Source organism: Sylvia atricapilla, chromosome 14 (genome assembly GCF_009819655.1).
Source record: "Sylvia atricapilla isolate bSylAtr1 chromosome 14, bSylAtr1.pri, whole genome shotgun sequence".
NCBI classification, from domain to species: Eukaryota; Metazoa; Chordata; class Aves; order Passeriformes; family Sylviidae; genus Sylvia; species Sylvia atricapilla.
The window spans coordinates 16,937,271-16,956,702 of NC_089153.1; the positions used below are offsets into that span (position 1 = coordinate 16,937,271).

At 45.5% G+C, this 19,432-nt stretch overlaps 1 protein-coding gene across 1 annotated transcript in view; it reads right to left on the minus strand.

Moving 5' to 3' along the window:
• Positions 1 to 19,432, minus strand: part of UBTD2 (ubiquitin domain containing 2) — a 39,504-nt gene that overhangs the window by 15,210 nt on the left and 4,862 nt on the right. The window contains exon 2 of the mRNA XM_066329392.1: positions 807 to 1,043. Within this exon, the coding sequence (XP_066185489.1) occupies positions 807 to 1,043 (237 nt within the window). The remainder of the gene's footprint in view (positions 1 to 806; positions 1,044 to 19,432) is intronic.

Consider the following 19,432-nt stretch of genomic DNA (forward strand, 5'->3'; position numbering starts at 1 on the left):
CAAAAATGCAAAATTCTGAGTTATTAATTATTTCCATTTTACCTGAATGGTGACTTAAAATGATCAGTAACTTCCTGCCCCTCTCACTGTATTTCTATATTTCACTGTATTTCTATATTCTATTAAGAATATAGAAAGGATTAATAAGAAGAATTAATATTAGAAGAATTAATATTAGAAGAATTAATACTAGAACAATTAATACAAAGCATATAAAGAATTTAGAAGAGGGTAATTTCAGTGTTGTGGAGTCAAGGAAATACAACTTGGAACAAAAACCTCACCCAGCAGGATTCAGAATAACAAAACAAAGAGCAAAGTACCCAAAATTCTCATTGCAGTTTAATTCTAATTCTGCTCGCACTTTATTTCACACAGGATCTAACAGCAAATTGCCAGCCTCAGATTTTTGGGATTTTTTTTTTTTTCCAGACTCTTCAGAAGAGAAAGTTTAAAGAAAAAAAAACAAAACCAACAGTTCAAGTGCCAAAGAAACCCATAAAATCAGGAGGGGGAAAAAACCCCCAAATTATCTGCTTCCTTACCAGGAGAAACTGGAAATGAAATAATGAAAATGATGCCAGGTGCTCCAAGAAATCACAGCAATTCCCAAACTCTGCCTGCAGAGATCAGCCTCAAACTGAGCATCCCCTGGACCAAACCCAAAAAAAAACCCCCAAAAAACAGCTTTTCTTTAATCCCTCTATAAATTCACTTCATCCTGCTTGGAGCTGAGACACAGGGAAGCCAAATCTGATTTCTGGGGGTAGGAACATCACTGGTTTCACCTGGGGAGCTGCACCTACCGTGGGGTAAGGTGATGTTGGCGCCGTCGATGATGGCCTGGGCCAGCTCGTGGTCGTTGCTCTCGAAGGCGTGGGCTGCAGCTTTGAGGGCATCCCAAATCTCCTTCCTGCCCTCGAAGGCCGGGGCTGTGTCCCAAAATTCATCCCTCTTACTGCGGAGCTGCCCGTCCGTCATGGGGTAATCGCTCTTCCATTTGGGCTTCTCCTTCTTCAGCGGCTGGTTCCGACCCAGGGCCACTGGGGGAGACAAAAAAAAAGGAATTAAAGCTTTTATTAGATGTTTTCAGGGGTTGGTTCCGACCCAGAGCCACTGGGAGAGACAAAAAAAAGGGAATTCAATCTTTTCAGGGGTTGGTTCTGACCCAGAGCCACTGGGAGAGACAAAACAAAAGGAATTAAATCTTTTCAGGGGTTGGTTCTGACCCAGAGCCACTGGGAGAGACAAAAAAAAAAAAAAATTAAATCTTTTCAGGGGTTGGTTCTGACCCAGAGCCACGGGGAGAGACAAAAATAAAAGGAATTAAATCTTTTATGAGATCTTTTCAGGGGTTGGTTCCGACCCAGAGCCACTGGAGGGGAGGGATAAAGGAAAAAAAAAAAAAAAGGAATTATATCTTTTATTCAATCTTTTCAGGGCTTGGTTCTGACCCAGAGCCACAGGCAGAGACAAAAAAAAGGAATGAAATATTTTATTCAATCTTTTCAGGGGTTGGTTCCGACTCAGAGCCACTGGGAGAGACAAAAAAAAAAACGGAACTGGATCTTTTATTATATCTTTTCAGGGGTTGGTTCTGACCCAGAGCACTGGAGGGAAAAAAAAATAAAATTAAATCTTTTAAGATTAATAAGAAATAACACCCCGAAGTTCCCTTTGGGTCACTCTGGATTTGCAGAGATGAATTTACAACCCTCGTCCTTTCTGCTCCCAAAGTGACGCAGCAAAAAGCGGCGTTACTCACGTAATGCTCACGGCTCAGGTGTTTTATTCATTGAGGGAATCAGCTTTTTACCAGTCTTGCGTGGTCAAAACCAGACTCAGAAGAGTCTCCTCAGTTCTCCCAAGAGGTCAACCCACCGTGGAGCTCAGGAGAAGGGAGATGACACGGACGTGGGCCATGCAATTGTCATTTCTGCCACTTTTAATTAGTAACTCATTAGACCTTGTTTCTGTGCAAATGCAGCCTCCTGCGTGCGGATTTCCCCAGGAAATCCACCAAGGTTTGAAGACGATTTCTCCTCTCCTTTCTCAAGGCACACAAACCTGTTTGTTCCCCTTTAACTGCAGCTGTTTTGGTGGAACAGCCACGTTGAGGTGATCACACAGGTACAAAAGTTTGACAGATTAAAACTCCCCACGCGTTTCCCAGTCAGTGCCTGGTGCTGCAGCAAGAAATTCCAAGTTCACAGAGGTTTTAAGGAGACCAAAACTCCACAGGAGGTGAGGCCACAAACTCTTATTCAATCTGACCCCACAGGAGCAAGGAAAGCTTTGATAAGTCAGGATGATGGACACCTGAAGTCACAGAAAAGAGGAGCTGGGAAAGGATTGCTGCTAGTGAGGTGACACTGCCAACTGCAAAGAGGAAGGAGCTTTCTTGGGATTAAAAAACCAGGGGAGAAGGAATGGGTTGGGTTGGAAGGAGCCTTAAAGCTCATCCTGTTCCTGCCATGGTCAGGGTCACCTTCCACTGTCCCAGGGAGCTCCAACCCCATCCAGCCAAAAATTACTTCCTAATATCCAATCTGAACCTATTCCCTGTCAGTTTGAAGCCATTCCCTGTGTCGTGTCACTCCATTCCCTGGAAATTCTCTCTCTCCACCATTCCCTGTGTCCTGTCCCTCCATCCCTTGGAAATTCTCTCTCTCTCCACCATTCCCTGTGTCCTGTCACTCCATCCCTTAGAAATTCTCTCTCTCCACCATTCCCTGTGTCCTGTCACTCCATTCTCTGTGTCCTGTCACTCCATCCCTGGAAATCCTCTCTCTCCACCATTCCCTGTGTCCTGTCACTCCATTCCCTGTGTCCTGTCACTCCATTCCCTGGAAATCCTCTCTCTCCACAATTCTCTGTGTCCTGTCACTCCATCCCTTGGAAATCCTCTCTCTCCATCTTTTCCTTTCTCTCTGCAGCCCCTTCAAGCCCTGCAAGGCCACACTTGTGTCACCCCAAAGCTTCTCCTTGTCCAGGCTGAACAATCCCAGCTCTCCCCGCCTTTCCTCCCTCCATCCCTCCAACCCCGGTGGCCTCCTCTGGAAGACTCATTTGCCCAGCAACAAAACTCCTAATTAAAAGCAGCAAATGACAATTGCAATGCTCACAGCCCCCAGACTCCAGCTGTTCCTCCACGTCCCACACAGAACCCAACAATCAGAAACTTCTGAATCCTTTTTCAAGCGACCGCAAGCATTTATTGCTTTTTGTTTCCAGGGGATTGCTTCCACGGGATTGCTTCCATTTGCTTTCCAAAGCAGGGCTGACCCTTTAGCAGGCTGCAGAGCAGCAAACCCCACTGTTTACCCAACACTGAGTTTTCCTGGCAGAGCCCAGCCTTCCGCAGTCCAAGGCTCAGCTGAGCACAAACAGCCTGGAAGATGATGCCGGGGCAGCCTCAAACAATGGGGTTGTGCATTTAAACCCTGCACATTCTAAAATTCTTAAAAAAAAAAAAAAAAAAAAAAAATTCCCCACGACGTGGGAAAACACTCCAGCAAGGAATTGTTTCCTTCTTAAGGCTCAGCAGCCAGAGCGTGACATTTTCAGCCAGACAGAACAGGACACTGCAAGAAATTTGGGTCAGTGGATGGTTTTGTTTTTTTTTTTTTCCTTTTTTTCCATTCCACTTTAGCTCACATCTGTCTGCAGGTCCACTCAGTGGATGCTGATTCCTCCCACAGGGCGCTCTCCTTGTCCCCAGACATCAATTATGGAAGCAGGTTAAAGGCACACTGCAAATCCTGCAGCCCATTCATCCCTCTCCCTGCTCCACACAGCACCCAGATTTATTCGGATTTATTGCTCCTCACTCCAGCAGAGCCTCGGATCCTCACAGCCTCCAGTAACTCCCCCCTGGAGATCCCATCCTTCCTGCACACACAGCAGTGACGATACAGTGGTGATAAATCCTTGTTTTTGCCGAGTTGGAAGGAAGGGTGGTGGAGAAAAGTGACTCTCCAAATGGCTCAAAAAGCCAAATCCACTCTCCCAAGCCATCCATCCCCGTACTGAGGCTTTAAACACAATCTGGCTTCAGCACGGGCCACTATTTAAATAGATCTTTGGCATGTTTATCATTTATTAGAAGTGCCTCAAGGATCCCCCCCAAAAGCTTTCTGCCTTCCCTGAAGAAATATTCATTATTTAGCTCTGTGGACACATGAGGCAGAAAGGACGTGAGAAACTTACGCCACATAAAAAAAAATTAGTGTAAAAAGGGCCAAATATTTCCCTTTCCACCCCACGTTTTAGTCACTAAAGCAAAACATGCGAATTTCCCCAACCAAACTCTCAGCCCACATCAAAGCACTTTCCCTTTTCTCTCAAGGAGGCTGATAAAGAAACAAACACCAACAGTCGGAACCACTTAGAAATATTTACAGTGCCAGTTTTGTGTTCCTCACTCTGGAAGGAAATTAGAGCTCCGTGTGTATGACTCCATCTAAGACCATACCCATCACAGGCACCACCAGCCTCCAGGAGAGAGAGCAGCATCCACATTAATTTTTCATCTGACATCACTCCAACACGAGTAAGAAATTATTAATACCCTGCTCGAAAGCAGGAATTGCTTTCTGAGTGCCAAGAAGGCACGTTCTCTCTGAGGGAACTCTCAGAGTCACCATCTCAGCAGAGGCTGACGGTGGTTGGTATTTCTGACAAGGGATTTATTTAGAAGGGAATGTGGAAATCAGCTTTTCAAGAAGTGAAATACCAGCAGTGACGCTCCGAAGTAAGTTAGGTTGTTCTTGTTCCAACAGCTCAGGTGTGCAGGGCAAGAAATTCATAAAATTTAGGGTGGAAAAAACCCTCCAAGGCCATCGAGTCCAAGCTGTGATCCCCATCCCGTCCCAGAGCACTGAGTGCCACATCCAGGAATTCCCTGGACACTCCAAAGATTGGATCCCAATCTCCCTGGGCAGCCCCTGCCATCGTCTGCCTGAAAAGCTGGTGATGGATCAAAGACTGGACACAAACTCTCCTTTGGGAATTTTTTCCCATCCTGCTGATTCTGTTAAACGCCTCCAAGTGCCCCCAAACCAGTGGCACACACCCTAAATCCTGTAGGATTTAGCAGCATTACCTGTTTTCCCTTCACAGGCAGAGATCCTGGAGGCAGCTGCTCCTGCCTGCCCCACTGAACTGCTGCCACACTACAAAGTCTTCTTTCTAAAAGCAAAAACGTCGTTTCTCCCATCCTGTCACTGTTCCGTAACCTGAATTGTAAATTGATTTCCCCTTCCCCGCAGCTTCCCATCAAAGCCACGACTCTGTGAGGTTATCTCCGCTCCTTCTGAGCGAGCTGATGCAGATAAACCAGAGATTTAAATCAGTTTCTTAACAGAACGTCAAGGAATGTCTCCGTGGAAGCTCCTCGGAACAGCTGGTGTGTTTGTTATGTCGCTGTCACTGTGGGTATCACTGTGGATGTCACTGGAGCCTCTTCTGAAGGGGACCAGATGAGCAGCAGCACCTGCTGCCACAAGGGTTTTGGATTAAAAGCCAACACCCAGCTACACAATCCGTAATTCTTAATTTATACCCCGCTGTGAATTACAGCCCTCCACCATCAAATGGGGAATATTTCAGCCTCTCAGAGGGTTTGGTGTCAAACCAAAGGTGGCAAAGCTGAGCTCAGAGCTCTGCAGAAGGGCAGGATCTCTGCTTCAGCTGTGACCTGGATCTTCCTCTTCCCCAGTTTCTGACCTGCCAGGTCGCTCTGTATGAGACCCCACACCTGCAGCAGCTGGAGCTCAAATCTGCATTACCTGTGGAAACACATCAGCCTCAGGTGAGCCTTTCCCTCCCACCCCATTCCTTCAAACACCTTCCACCTATTTCCAAAAATAAAGTCAGGAACGGCAAATTTGGCTGCTCCATCCCTGCAAGTGCTCCAGAGTGAATTTCCTCCTTTCCCTTGGAAACACGAGCATATGTTGCTTGCAGCATTAGCCTTTTCCAGCTTTTGTAAAAAGCAGGGGAAAACTGGTGGGGGAGAAGTTTCCAGGCACAGAGAACCCACCCAGGGCATGGAAAAACCCAGGAGAGTTTTCTCCACTCCAGGCTGGGGATGGCCACGGATCCATCAGCAGCTGCAGCCTGGAGTTCCAAGAGCAGATACAGGCAAAAATTCCAAGATCCAAATGGTGAAATGTTGTAACAGGAGGATCTGGTAAGATCTGATAATATTCTTCCTTTTTTTTTTTTTTTTCCTTTGTCTCGATTAAGAAAATATCCAAGAGATAAACCCAACTTAAGTGGGGAGAGATGGAAAAGGTTTGGAGTGACCTGTGAGGAAAGGAGCAGGAATGCCCAAGAGAAGGATATAAAAACTCACCAGGAGCCTCTCTGAAATGGGAACGACACATCCAGGAGCTGCTGTGGGTGGAAAAGATGGGATTGGAGGGCTGTCCACAGGAAAGGGGACAGCAGTGAGGGGCTGAGGAGGGCACAGCACACACCCAGAGCTGCACGGGGGAGAACCAGCTTTGCTTTGAGGCTGCAAACCCTCCAGCTCCAGCAGGAGAAGGGATGTCCACCGAGGGAGACACAGCTGGAGCAACCTCAGGAGTGACTTGAAGGCAGCCAGGAGAAGCTAAAGAAATGTTTTACAAACTGAACCAATGATCAAAACCATTTTCTTCAGCAGGCTGCTTCCCTGTCGAGCCTCAGCTGCTAACAAAGTATTTTTCTATCACAAATGAAATGCAAATAATGGTTTACTACCCAGAAAGTTTCTTTCAGTAATAGTCCCAAGGGCTCTCCTCCCCACAATCACTCCTCTACTTAATCAAATGAGCCCCATTTTAAATCCATTTTGCTCCAATTTCCTCATAAGGCACCTTGTAATTTGGTATCAATATCACACAGTTCATCCTAAACATTTTCTTTGCATCCTTCTCCGGTGTAATCCTGAATTGCAGCGGTGCTTGGAGGAGCCAGCACAAAGGAAAAGTGCAAAATCCCAGGGAAAACAGGCAAGGAGGAAGGGAAAATTCACTGCATTTAAGCAGCAGACAATTTGAATTACATTAAGCAGCATAGGCTTAAACAATTTAAATTACATTAAATAGCACAGGCGTACCCAACAACAGGGAAAAGGCAGAATTTTATCTGTTTATTCCTAATTTTCAGCAATTTTCTTCTTAAGGTGGTTCCATTTCTCCAAGGCAAGAAGAGGATTTTGGAACAGAAGTGGCACTGGACAGTGGCAAAGCCTTAGAAGTGAGATATTAGGACAATAAAGCTTTCCTAACAAGGGAAATAATTAACATTTCTAGGGAGCCTGTGTGAACTTTCCAAATAAATATAGACAGACAGACAGAAAGATAATGCTGGAAACTAAGTCAAGTTTTATGGGATTTTTATGAGGGCAAAATGAACACTACTTCCCTGGTAGAAATTCAAGTTATATCTCAAAGTAGTTGTGTACTAAAGCACCAGGCTGCAGACTCAAAGCGATATTATAAAAGTGCAGGCAAAGGTGTTAATTTTGAGCCAAGAGACAAACTGTGAAGCTTTTCAGAGCAGCAAACCCAGCAGAGAAATAAGAAATAAACTCCTCTGAGCAATTTCCCCTTTGCTCCCACCTGAAAGGAGGTGAAGAAAGAAGAAAATAAACAAAAAAAATAAAAATAAAACAGAGGGAGAGGGGAAGAACCAGCAGGGCCACGAGGCTGAGCAGCACCACCTAAATGATGGATGTGGTGCCTCTGGGGACAAAGGGGACAATCAATCACTGGTGCCACCCCAGTGCTGGGCAGGGAATCCTCCCCTGCTCCTCCTCACTTCTTACCCAACGCCAAAAATTGCCCAGCAGAGGCTGCAAGGAATAAAATATAAATTTCTCTGGTAAATGCAGGCAGCTCTGGACAGAGTCCTCCATGCACAATTTATCCCTTCCTCTGCCTACACATGAAACTTTCCCTGAGTCAATCCAGAGGCTTCTCAGCATGGCAGATAAAACATCAGAGGATGAGGCTGTAGGAACGAGCTGGACAAAGAGCAAAACTGCCTCTAATTTCCATTTCTCCCATCCTTTGCAGCAGGAACTGCAGAAGAAACCAGGAGATTTCTGGGCAGCTCAAAGGAGCCAGGGGTGCTGCAGCCAGAAATAAAAGTGCCAAGTTTTTGAAATCTGCTCCCTCAGGGGGTATTCCAGATGCAGAGATCCCACCTCACAGCCAGCAGCACAGGCAGGAAGGTGGATCCCAGGATATGCCAGGATTCTGCTCAGGTGAGCACAGCCCTGGGACAGCCTGAAAACACAGGGACTGAGACCAGTGCATCCTGTCTGACGTGGGGGGACATTCCCAAGCCAGAGCCAGCTGCCAAGAGGCGAATTGAGATGGGATATTAGGAATAAATCCTTCCTTGGGAAGATGGGGAGACCCTGAGAAGGTGCCTAGAGCAGCTGTGGATCCCTGGAGATGTTCCAAGGCCAGCCTGGACAAGGCTTGGAGCCACCTGGAACAGTGGCAAGTGTCCCTGCCCTGAACAAGATGATTTTTAAGGTCCTTTCCCACCCAAACCATCCTTTGTTTTTAGGATTATTATTTCCAAAAGCTCCGTGGGTACTGCTGGAAGCACAAGCAGAGGGTTCTCCATCATCTTGATGAAGCTCATGACACAACAGCTCCTCTGGGCAGAGAAAAACATCTCGGGGAGGGAACACCTTTGTGAAGTCACCAAATCCTCAGTGCCTCGCTCAAGGGGTGAGGGAAAAATGGTACCAGGCAGGGCACAGGCCAGGGGATGCCCATCAGTGTCTGGTATTTGCAGTGCAGGAGCCCCGGAGCCCCAAACTCAGCTTTAGGCAGGCAGCAGGTCCTGCCAAACCCGGCTCAGGGTCAGCCCCAGCCTGCCAGGGAAGTTCCCTGTGCTGGACCAGCTCCAGGGGACAGACATTATCAACACAAAGACCTGTCAGCGCTGTTTGCACTGGAATTTAAAGCGCTCCTGTCGCTAGCAGATGGATGTTTTCAGCTGGATACAGCGCAGGATAAAGATTTACCCATTCCCAACTCAGCAGCACCAAGACTTTCCATCTGCACCCTCTACAGCTGGGCTGCCTTTTTTTAAAAAAAGCTACGACAAGAACCATTAAGGAAGCTGTCAGCAAGATGAAAAACGTTGTGTCTGAGGAAGGCTGCACACACAGAGCACGGGTCTGTTGTGACTTCTGCAGAGTGTGGCTTCGGCTCCAGCTCAATGACAGGGCACCAGGGCAGCCCCAGGAGCTGTGGGGATGCAGTGGGAAGCTCCACACAGCTTATCTGCAAGGAAAAAAAACCCCAAAAAAACCAACCCACCAAAAAAAAAAAAACCACCCCAGCGTTTTCTGTATCTCAGCAGGAGGAAGAATGCAACTCAGCAACTTCACTTTTGAAGCACTAAAAGCCTTTCTGTGTCTCGCTGTCCGTTGGGTTCTCCCAGGGAAACTTTAGATCCATCAGATAAAAAGTGCAAAGGGTGAATTCCTGACTGGCCAGCCCGTGCTGGTCTGGGACAGGGCACTGCCCACTGCTCCAGGCTCATGTGCAGTGTGGATTTCACACCAGGACACAGCCACTTCCAGCAGCAAACCAACAGCTCACCAATCCCCTTCCTCCTTGAGAATGTTCTCTGCACAGCAAGCAGCTGCATGAGCTGCTAAAAAACGTGATTTAAAGCTCATCACGGAATCACTGAGGTTGGAAAAGCCCTCCAAGGTCACCAAGTCCAAGGTGTCCCCAGCCCAGAGCCCTGAGTGCCACCTCCAGCCCTTCCTGGGACACTCCAGGGAAAAGGAGCAGCATCAAAACTCTCCCAACCCCAAGTGCTCCCCCAGGCACTGACAGCTGAGCTCTGTTCTGAGCAGGGCCAAAGCAGGATCTGGCTCAGCAGGGTTTAGAACAAAGCCTGGCCTTTCTGCTGGTCTGAGCCATGGGAGTGGTGTGACCACTGCTGGCCTCTGTCACACGAGGCCACCACGAGTTCTGAGCTGGGGAGGTGACACAGGGACCATGTGTTGGACATCTGGGCTGTGTTCAACACACCACGAGTGCTTCCAACACTGGCAAAAAAAAAAAAAAAATAATAATAATAAAAAAAATATATATAAATATATATAATCAAAGGCAGCCTTGTCTTTCTGCCAGAATAACAAAAAAAAAACCCTGATGATGATCTTCTTCAAAGCCTGAAGAGGTGTGATGATGGTGTGATGATGGTGAGCCAGGACGCCCTGCTCAGCAGGCCTGAGGGTGGTCAAACGTGGGGCTGAACCTTCTGCCTGATGCCACCAGGGAATTTCTTTTATTACAAATAAACCCAGACTTCATAAAGTCATTGCAAGGTTTGGGTTTGATGGGATCTTTAAAACTCATCCAGTCCCAGCTTTGGGCAAGGATGGTTTTTACCATCCCAGGTTGCTCCAAGCCCCAGCCTTGGCCATTTCCAGGGATGGGGCAGCCACAGCTTCCCTGGGAAATCCATTCCAGAGAAGAATTCCTCCCCAATGTCCCATCTAAACCTCCTCTCTGTCAGTGGGAACCCCTTCCCCTGGTCCTGTCACTCTTGTAAAATTCCCTCTCCACCTTCCTCAGGTAAAACTGCTCAGGAGGCAGCAGAGTGTTCAGAGCTGAGATTTGGCTTTGCTGCATTAAACCCTCGCAGCAAACCCTGGAATCCGGGTAATTCAAGGTACAATGCTCAGGACAGATGGCCAACTCCACGTTCCCAAGGATTTTTTTGGCTGAACATTTCCACACTCCCCATGTCACTGCTGCCAGCACAGCAAGCACTAATTCCAGGAGGGAACAACCAGAACAACAACAAAAAAAGCCTCCAAGTTGGTGGCTGTTTTTACAATGACCAGTGATTAAATTAGCTTAGCTAAAGGATCTAACACCATGTCTTGAATTTATTCCAGTGTCACAGTTATTGGCAGGGATAAAGTTTCACATGAGCCAATTAACTAAATGCACTATTACTGTATCTCAGCTGCTTAAGCTCATCAGTTAATTAAGAGCTCAGTGTAAGCTGAAAATAGGAATCTTACCTGACACACATCCCAAACATACATTACCTTAATGATTTAATTTCACACCTCCACACGATGTTCCTCAGGTGCCTGAGGAAAACTGGAAGGTCATGGCTTGGTTTAAGGAAAAGTGAAAGCGAAAGTCACATAAACATTTACAGATTTCATCTCAGAAATTGGATTTCTCAGAATGAGACCTGCTGCTTCACTCAGCCCTGTTTTACAGGGTAGTTTTGCACAGTGAAGTTAACAGCTCACATTCAATTTGGAATTAAAAGAAATAAAGAAAAAAAAAAAAAAAAGAAAAATTAAGAGAAGCGAAAGTCATATAAACTTTTACAGATTTCATCTAAGCAATTGGATTTCTCAGAATGATACCTGCTGCTTTGTTCAGCCCTGTTTTACAGGGTAGTTTTTAATAGTAAAGTTAATATTTCACATCCAGTTTTGAAACTCAGCTCCTCTCTGTTCTCCTGGACAGCCACCCCCCAGGAAACCCCAGCATCCGTGCTGGATAAAGCTCAACAGCTGGAATTTAGGGTAGAACCCATGACCAACCTCCTGGCCATAAGGAATTCCCACCCTTCAAGTGCACGTTTTGTTAAGAATTCCACATTTATCCTCGAGCCAGAGAGAAGTAATAACAGATAAGGACACCAGCGGATTGCTCGGATAATTATAAAAGCAATCTAAGCTAAAATGAAAAATGTGCAAGCCTTTGTTGCAACTTGTATAAATACCTGCATGTCTTGTACATCCAGGGGGAGGAATAAAACCCCAAACCAACCCAGTCCTGTAAATGGGAGCACGTGAACAAAGCAGCCTGAAAACTCCATCCTTTCAAGGCCTTTTTATCTCCCTGTGGATGTACTTGGGCTAAAAAATAACCTCAAGGATTGTTGATGTAATCAGAGCACGGTTTGGGTTGGAAGGGACCTTGAGGGACATCCAGTGCCACCCCCTGCCATGAGCAAGGACATTGCCACTGTCCCAGGTGGCTCAGAGCTCCATCCAACCCGGCCTTGGGCATTTTCAGGGATCCAGGGACAGCCACAGCTTCTCTGAGCCAGCAAATCCACCCCCAAACATGTCAAAATCCCCTAAATTAGGAACTTAATCGAGGTTCTCCTCCCCGAGCACAGACATCAGCCTCTGCTGCTGCCCACGAAGGACCTTGGAGGAGGCACAGCAAAACTGCCCCTCTTCATTTCAATTGCTGAAAGGGAGCCAGATTAAAGCAGGCAGAGCCTTTCCACCTTTAGCAAATTAATCTGATCTCGTTCAGGAGTCCCTGAGCACACCAAGGCTTTAGCTCTATTAATGGCCTGACTGATGCTTGCTCAGTGCCTCCAAAGGACACAGGCAGCCCTTAAGTAACTTCCTTTCAAAGGCAGGGATCGCAGAATGTGATTGAAAAATGCTTTTAATTCTCCACAACTCCGGGGCAGGCTCAGAGCTGGCAGCACAGGGGTGATGCTGGCACTGCTCTCAGTTGTTACAGACCCAGCAAAAGCTGAAGCAGGGCTTGTCTGTTTTGGAAAAGTCCTCACCATAATGCTCAAGGAGCTGTGGAACTCACTGCAGAACAAGAGCAGAGCTCTTTGTCAGGACAAATGCAATTTTCCTGCTTTTCCCCCCCATTACTTAAGACATAATTGATGTAGTAACCGGTTAAATAAATGGGTGAAGATGCTGGGCTTTGAAGAGTCTGCAAGAGAAGTTCTGAGTCCAGCAGAGCCTCCTCTCAGCCCTGCTTCCCCTCTCTGTTTTCCCTTTCAAGGGAGAATAGTTTCCACCTGAAGGATGAGAAGTTTGACTGGTAATGAGAACGCATCATTAAAAAGAGATTCTTATTTCAGCCACGTGAAAACAAGAGCCCCCCTGCCCCATGGCTTTCTCAGGGCAGGTGTGATTATTTTTGGTCCAGGTAAAAGGAATTCCTGCAAGTGTCAGGGAAATCAAACCCCGACATCCAAAGCTGCTGATTTAACTGCAGCAGTTGAAAGGATCCATAAGAATGGCTGCAATGCAAGTCCATGGCAAATTCACTAATTACTGTGCTCTAATGAGCAAACCATGCCCAGGAAGTGCTGATTCCACAGCTCTGAACAAAGGCATCTCAAAGCCCACAGCAGCAGAACTGGGGCCACTTTCAGACCTGTGGAAAAGCTGAGGATGAGCAGGAGAAAAATGAATTTAAAAACTGCTCCCATCTGAGCAGCATCCACAGCTCCCCCCTTCACAGGGGCCCATCATTAACACCAAAACTGCCTTTAACACACAATAATCTCTGAAATGTCTTCATTGAAAAATATTCTGAAAAAAAAAAAAAAAAAAAAAGGGCTCCTAATTTATTAACCTTCAACAAGAGAGCAGCAAAAAGTTGGAAAAACACAAAGAATAAAAACGGGTGCAGATCCCTAAACCTGAACTGCACAGGGAGAGTCCCCTCAACTGGGAAAAAAAAAATAAAAAAATCCCCTGATGAATTTCTAATCCTGAAAGGAAACGTGTGAAAGAAGGAAGGGTGAATGCAGTGAGCAGAGAGAAATGCACTTCATCGATGGGAGATGAATTCAGCCTGGAAATTTGGCAGGCAGAGCAATCAGATAGCGACAGAACCCCGGAGCAGGGAAGAGTTTGGAGAGCAGATTAGATCAGCTGGTGGAATTTCTAAGGGAGAACATTCTGCTTGACACAGCACTGAGGCACAGAAGCCTTTGGCATCTTGGACTTTGCAGGACTTTGAAGCTGAATTATCACTATTTAATGAAATGGGGTTTTTAACGGGGTCAATTTGCACAGCAGCAGCTCAGCATCCCTCTGGACAGAGCTGCCAAGAGATTGGATTTGGGAAAACCAAAACGTTTCCTTCCCCCACCCCCAAATATCTACAGTATTTTCCTACCTAATGTGAGCTCAATGCAAATGATTAACTCTTGGTAATAAGTTTCCCAGCACGAGGAGATAAAATGCTAATGTGGTTCCTTTCCCCAGTCCTGCAGCACACCAATCATCAGGAAAAACACGATCAGAAAGAATTGCAGCGGCATCCCTAAGATAAAACACCTTCTTTGGGATGGATAAAGCAGGAAAAAAAAATTCATACAGGAACCTGTTGATTTTCCCAAAGCAATATTGTGAAGAGGTTGTGGTAAGTAGCAATTTAAATAAGCTTAACTTAAAAATTCTCGAGGAAATTTGCTCCCTGAGAGCTGATTGTGACTGATCCTGGGGTGGAGGAGTGTTTGGAGCCCACCCATCCCCGTCATGTGAAAGAGGAAAAAGAGAAATTTGGGTTCCTGTTTAAGTGGGTGACTCTGTTTTCCCCACTGCTGAGCACCAACACTCCAAAACGCAGCAGATCAGTTCAATTTTCAAGCTAAAATTTCAATTTTCAAGCTGCCAGAGTGATTATTTAATCAAAAGCCACGACTTCTCCTCCACAACTTAAACCAAATTCCTACACCACCAATATTTAGGAGAATTAAAAGGGCACAAAACTTCCCAGGGAGACAGAGCACACACAGCCCTCGAGATTCACCTCTAACAACAGCAGAGAAGAACCTGTTGCATTTTCTCAAGGTTTGTGTTATTTAAAGGAATAAAAATCCCCAAAAAACCCCAATTTTTTTAGAGATTTTTTTTTTGTATTTTTACAGAAAATAATCTCTGCCTACCCTCGATTAGAAAGTCTCTGTTCCAAGGCAGAGCTCAAGGACTAAAAGCTGATTTACAACTAAAGGATTTTTTTCTCCTTGTAACAGCAAACCACAACAGCCACTCTCGCTTGTTCTGACAGTGCTGCTGCTCCTTTTTTCATTCCCAGCCGCCAGACTAAAATCCTGTATTCCCTGGTCTATTTTGCAGCAGTCTCAGATAAAGCCAAGCCCGTGCCTGGAGTATTTCTGCAGCTATTTCAGGGCTGTGGTATAAAGAGAGCCCTGGATACACACAAGGAATGTGATTTGTTGGGATACAAGGAGGCAGCAAAAAAATGGGATTTTTGCTGGGGCCATCCAATCTGTGACTGACTGGAAGTGTGTGACTTCAGTCAAGCAATAATCATGTGGCTTTCTGTCGAAATTCGAGCTTTTTTTGGCACCACAGCTACTTTTAGAGCTGGATAAACACACAATGGAGCTCTATGGATGTGAAAAACACACAAAAGAGTGAGAACTCGTCTCAAATGAGCATTTAAACCTGTCTCAGGATAATATCCAATATTGATCAGCACTTCACAGAAGGTATTTTTGTTCTAAAAGCACTCATATTTATAGCAACCCATGTGCTTTTCACGAACTTATGTGGGCACAGAGCAAAAAAAGAAAAAAAAAAAAGAAATCACACACACACAAAAAAAATCAGTCTGCTACGTGTTTCACGGAGCCAAGGCATCAACATGCAGCTCATGAGTGCAATCTAACCCTTCAAAAAAAAAAAAAAAAAAAAAGTTTAAATAGCTCTGTGACAGCTTTCCTCTTCTCCAGCTCTCCTGAAGAAGGAGCTGTGATTTCCCACCTGCTCCAAGAGCAAGTTGGGGGATTTCAGGCACTGGGAGGATGGAGATGCTCAGGAAAAGAGGCACTGGGAAAATCTGGGAATTGCTGCTCCTTGGAAGCTTCAGCTGAGCATGTTTGACTCTGCTGCCACCAAATATAACCCCCCCTTGGGAATGCATCCAAACCTTTGGAGAGCCACGGTGCTTTCCAAACTCTGCCTCCCAAAACCACTTCCCAACTGCTCCTTCCTGAGTTTTCTCTCCCCCTGGGGTGTGCCAACGAGCTGGGAGCAGCCCCAGCTAGGCTGGGCAGGAATGGGATTTGTACCTGCACTAACAAAAAAATAAAAATCTAAAATATGTTTATTATATGTTCAAAGCTTTGAGTGTCCCCATCCCACTGGGAGCACGTCCCCTCTGAGGGACAGGGATGGACCAGGAGCATTGCAAAGTTCAATATTCTGCCTTTTTTTTTTTTTTTTCCTTCTCAGGTATTGTGTTAAAGGGTCCTGGGAGATCTACATCAAAGTAAGAACTTAGTGGAATAAAATTGGAGCCGTGAAAATTTCCCTTTGACTGGTGAAACAACCAAAGGTCTCAGCTGCCTATTGACAAAGGGCAATAGATGTGAAAATATCCACTGCAGCCGTGAACCCAGAAAGGAAATTCTCTTATAAAAACAGAATCCTGGGGAGGGGATGAAGGGCAGAATATTGAGTTTTCTGCACTAAGGACACTCTTTGGACAGCTTCTGCGTGTACCTGAGATGAAGAAAAGCACACCCAAAGCCATGGGAAGGCACAAACCCAGCTCGTGTTGACACGGGCAGGGCTTGGGGACAGCTTCTCCAGGAAATGCTTTGTGCAGCTGAAATGAAGCCATTTTTTTCCCTTAAAATTCTCCAGCCAGTCATTATCCTGTGCTTTGCTGATGCTCTGCTGCAGGCTCAGGTGCTCTCACAGCAGCATGGGGCCAAAAAAAACCAAAAGAGCAAAAAAATCTAATTGGCAGCGAGGAGAAAATGGCATTTAGCAGGTGCAGGTAACCCTGTGCTATTTTATAGGTGCTCTTTTTACCAAGAGTCTGTATTTACCCACACGGGCAGGGCAGGCACAGGAGATGAGGAGTTTGTGTGGCAGGGGAAAAAAAAAATAAAACAACCAAGTAAATGCCATGGAGAAAGAGAGAGAGAGAGAGATTCTCCTGCTGAAGCCACATCCCAGCATGGGAGCAGAGCTGGAGCTTCAGGAGTGGATTTTAAAAATAGAAAGGTACCAAGAAGCAGCCTGCAATCCCCAAAGTGCTGTGCTCTGCTTCCGATGCCATTTCAGGCCCTGGGAGTGCTCTCCAAGAGCACACAGCTCCTCTGGGAAAAGGTGGGAAAACGCCTCCCCTCCATCAGCTCCGTTGTCTGAACGGAGAGAATTATTTATAGTCGCCGCATTTATTATACATTATTATAAACTGGGAGCTGTTAGGAGCCGTGAAGCGTTTATGGTTTCAAGGGGCATGAAAAGTCATTTGTTCAGAGGAAGGTGGTGGTAATGCTGGACTGAGAATATGTGTTTTAAGAGTAAAGTTTCCCTGTTAAACATGGGCAGAGCTCCCGTGCAATCCACAGCTCTGTGTGACACATTTTTCCCCCCGTTTTAGCCTCTCATCTTTTCCCCCTGGGCACTACCTGTTCTTGCTGCAAAACTACTGAAGCATTTTTCACTCCCGTTTGTGAAGTGCCTCTGCTTTCATGGCTGAGAGAATGTGGGGGGAAAAAAGAAAAAAAAAAAAAACACCAAAAAAACAAACCCCACATGACAGATCATGCAGAAAACTCCTCAAATCCCCTCCCTTCCGCCTAATCTGCAGCACAAGGATGTCTTTATACACACACATATATATATATATAGATAGACAGGCACACAGAAAATCCTCCAGCACATCTGAGATCCTCCAGAAGCGAAAAATCAGCACTTCAGAGCTGTGCCCATCTCCTCCCACAAATGGCTTTCAAGCAGGGCTTTGAATTTTTTCCCTTTTTAAATCCTGCTCACTGAGGAGAGGGGGAAGATGGGCAGGGAAAAGGACACTGAGAAGAGGCTGAAGGGAGGAGCTGCTGAAACTGCTCTAATCCACAATCCCAGCAGTGTGTTTCTGCTTTGGGAAGGACGATTTCCAAATGTTCTCCATCAGGCCTGAGAGGTCAGCTGGATGTGGGGCAGCTCCTGCAAACTGATAGCAGCCAGTAATTGCTCCTGCATTTATTTACCTGCAGAACCTGCAGTGCCCTTGCATTTCCCAGGGCTGGGAAGCCTCAGGATGAGACTGATGGCATTTAAAATATTTAAGGTAGTCTAAGAAACTTCAGCCTCATTCAATATTTAAGACAGTTTTTCATTTACTGCTGAAATGGGGGGAACAGGAAAAAAAAAACCCCACTTTTTTTCTGCAGTTTGCTGTGCCCCATCTTTTGTCCAGTTCCCAGTGGCATTAATCTGAGTGTGCCAGGGCCAGCAAATGGAAAATCCAGGTTCCAGGTGGATGTGGAATAAACCACAGGAGATATTTTCCTTGCTCACAGGTCAAAAGGGGCAGTGTCAGCTGTGCTGGAGGCGTTTTCCCAGGGCCAGGAGCATCCCTGCTGCTTTGGGATGCAGCCCTGCAGGATGCTTTGGGTCCATCACCTCTTCTGCTATTGATAACTCAGCCTGAAGCACTGAATTCCACCTCAAACCCAATCCCCACGTCAGGGGAAACCTTTCTGTTGTCTTAAAAAAATAAACCAAGAAAACAAACCAACCAAAAATAATAATAATAATAAAAAAAAAATCCTCCACAAAACTGACAGTTCATTTACTTCCTAAGCAGTGGAACATTTCTGTTTTGTCAGCTCTCAATTGCCAGACAACACAGAAGCAGCAGATAAAACTGTAACTGAAAACCTCAGAGTGCAAGAAAAGTGGTTTTTATTCTGCATCATGAACCAGGGCACTGATTCCAGCTTTTTTGTCCCTCCACAGAACAGCCTTTCCCTCCTGATTTTGGGGGACTGAACCTCAGCACTCTCATAATGAGCTTTGCAAAGGAAGAGTCCTCCCAATTTATTTTTTTTTTTTAGAAAATAAGGATTAAGAGATAAAACTCTTAATATAAGAGTTTCAACTGAAATAATGGCAGCAAAGGAGGCTGAACTTTAAGGCAGTGAAAGCCAAGGTGGCAAACTCAAAATAATTTGTTAAAAAATGCATCGGACATTTATACACTCTAAATTACAAGGAGGAGTTAAATTTCCTTCTCTATCACTGTCATATGGTCATGAACTTTCCAATTCTTTATATTCTTTCTTTCTCAGAGGTAACCAAACCAATTAAGGCCAGCTTGACCCTTCTTTGTACCTGCAAGAAGACTCCCAGGAATTTGCAACTTAACTGCAAGGCAAATCTGTATTTCAGGCTTCAACTGTATTATAATTTGTGACTCATAAATTATATTATTCAACATTCACATGAAAAATAATAGCTATCATATTACTTGCTGCAACGAGAGTGGATGGCTGCTTTGGAGAGTTGATTCAAACTGGCAACTAATAATATTTTCCATTTATCAAAAAAAAATCTCCAAAGCACAACGACTGTTCAATTGATTGTGTTTAACATGCAGTGAGGGAGGATGTTGTCGTTTTCAACACTGCAATCCCAAACAGAGAAATTAAAATAAATCACTTCATCTAGAGGCCAAACAATTACACGGAGGAACACGCCAAAAAGGAAACCAAACAGCTTCGTTTGCCAGCCCTTATTAACAGCAAAAATAACACCTTATTTCAGTTTATGAGAGCTCCTTGTTGTCACCTGGAAAACAAAAGCCAAGTCTCGTGGTTTACAAATGAGAAG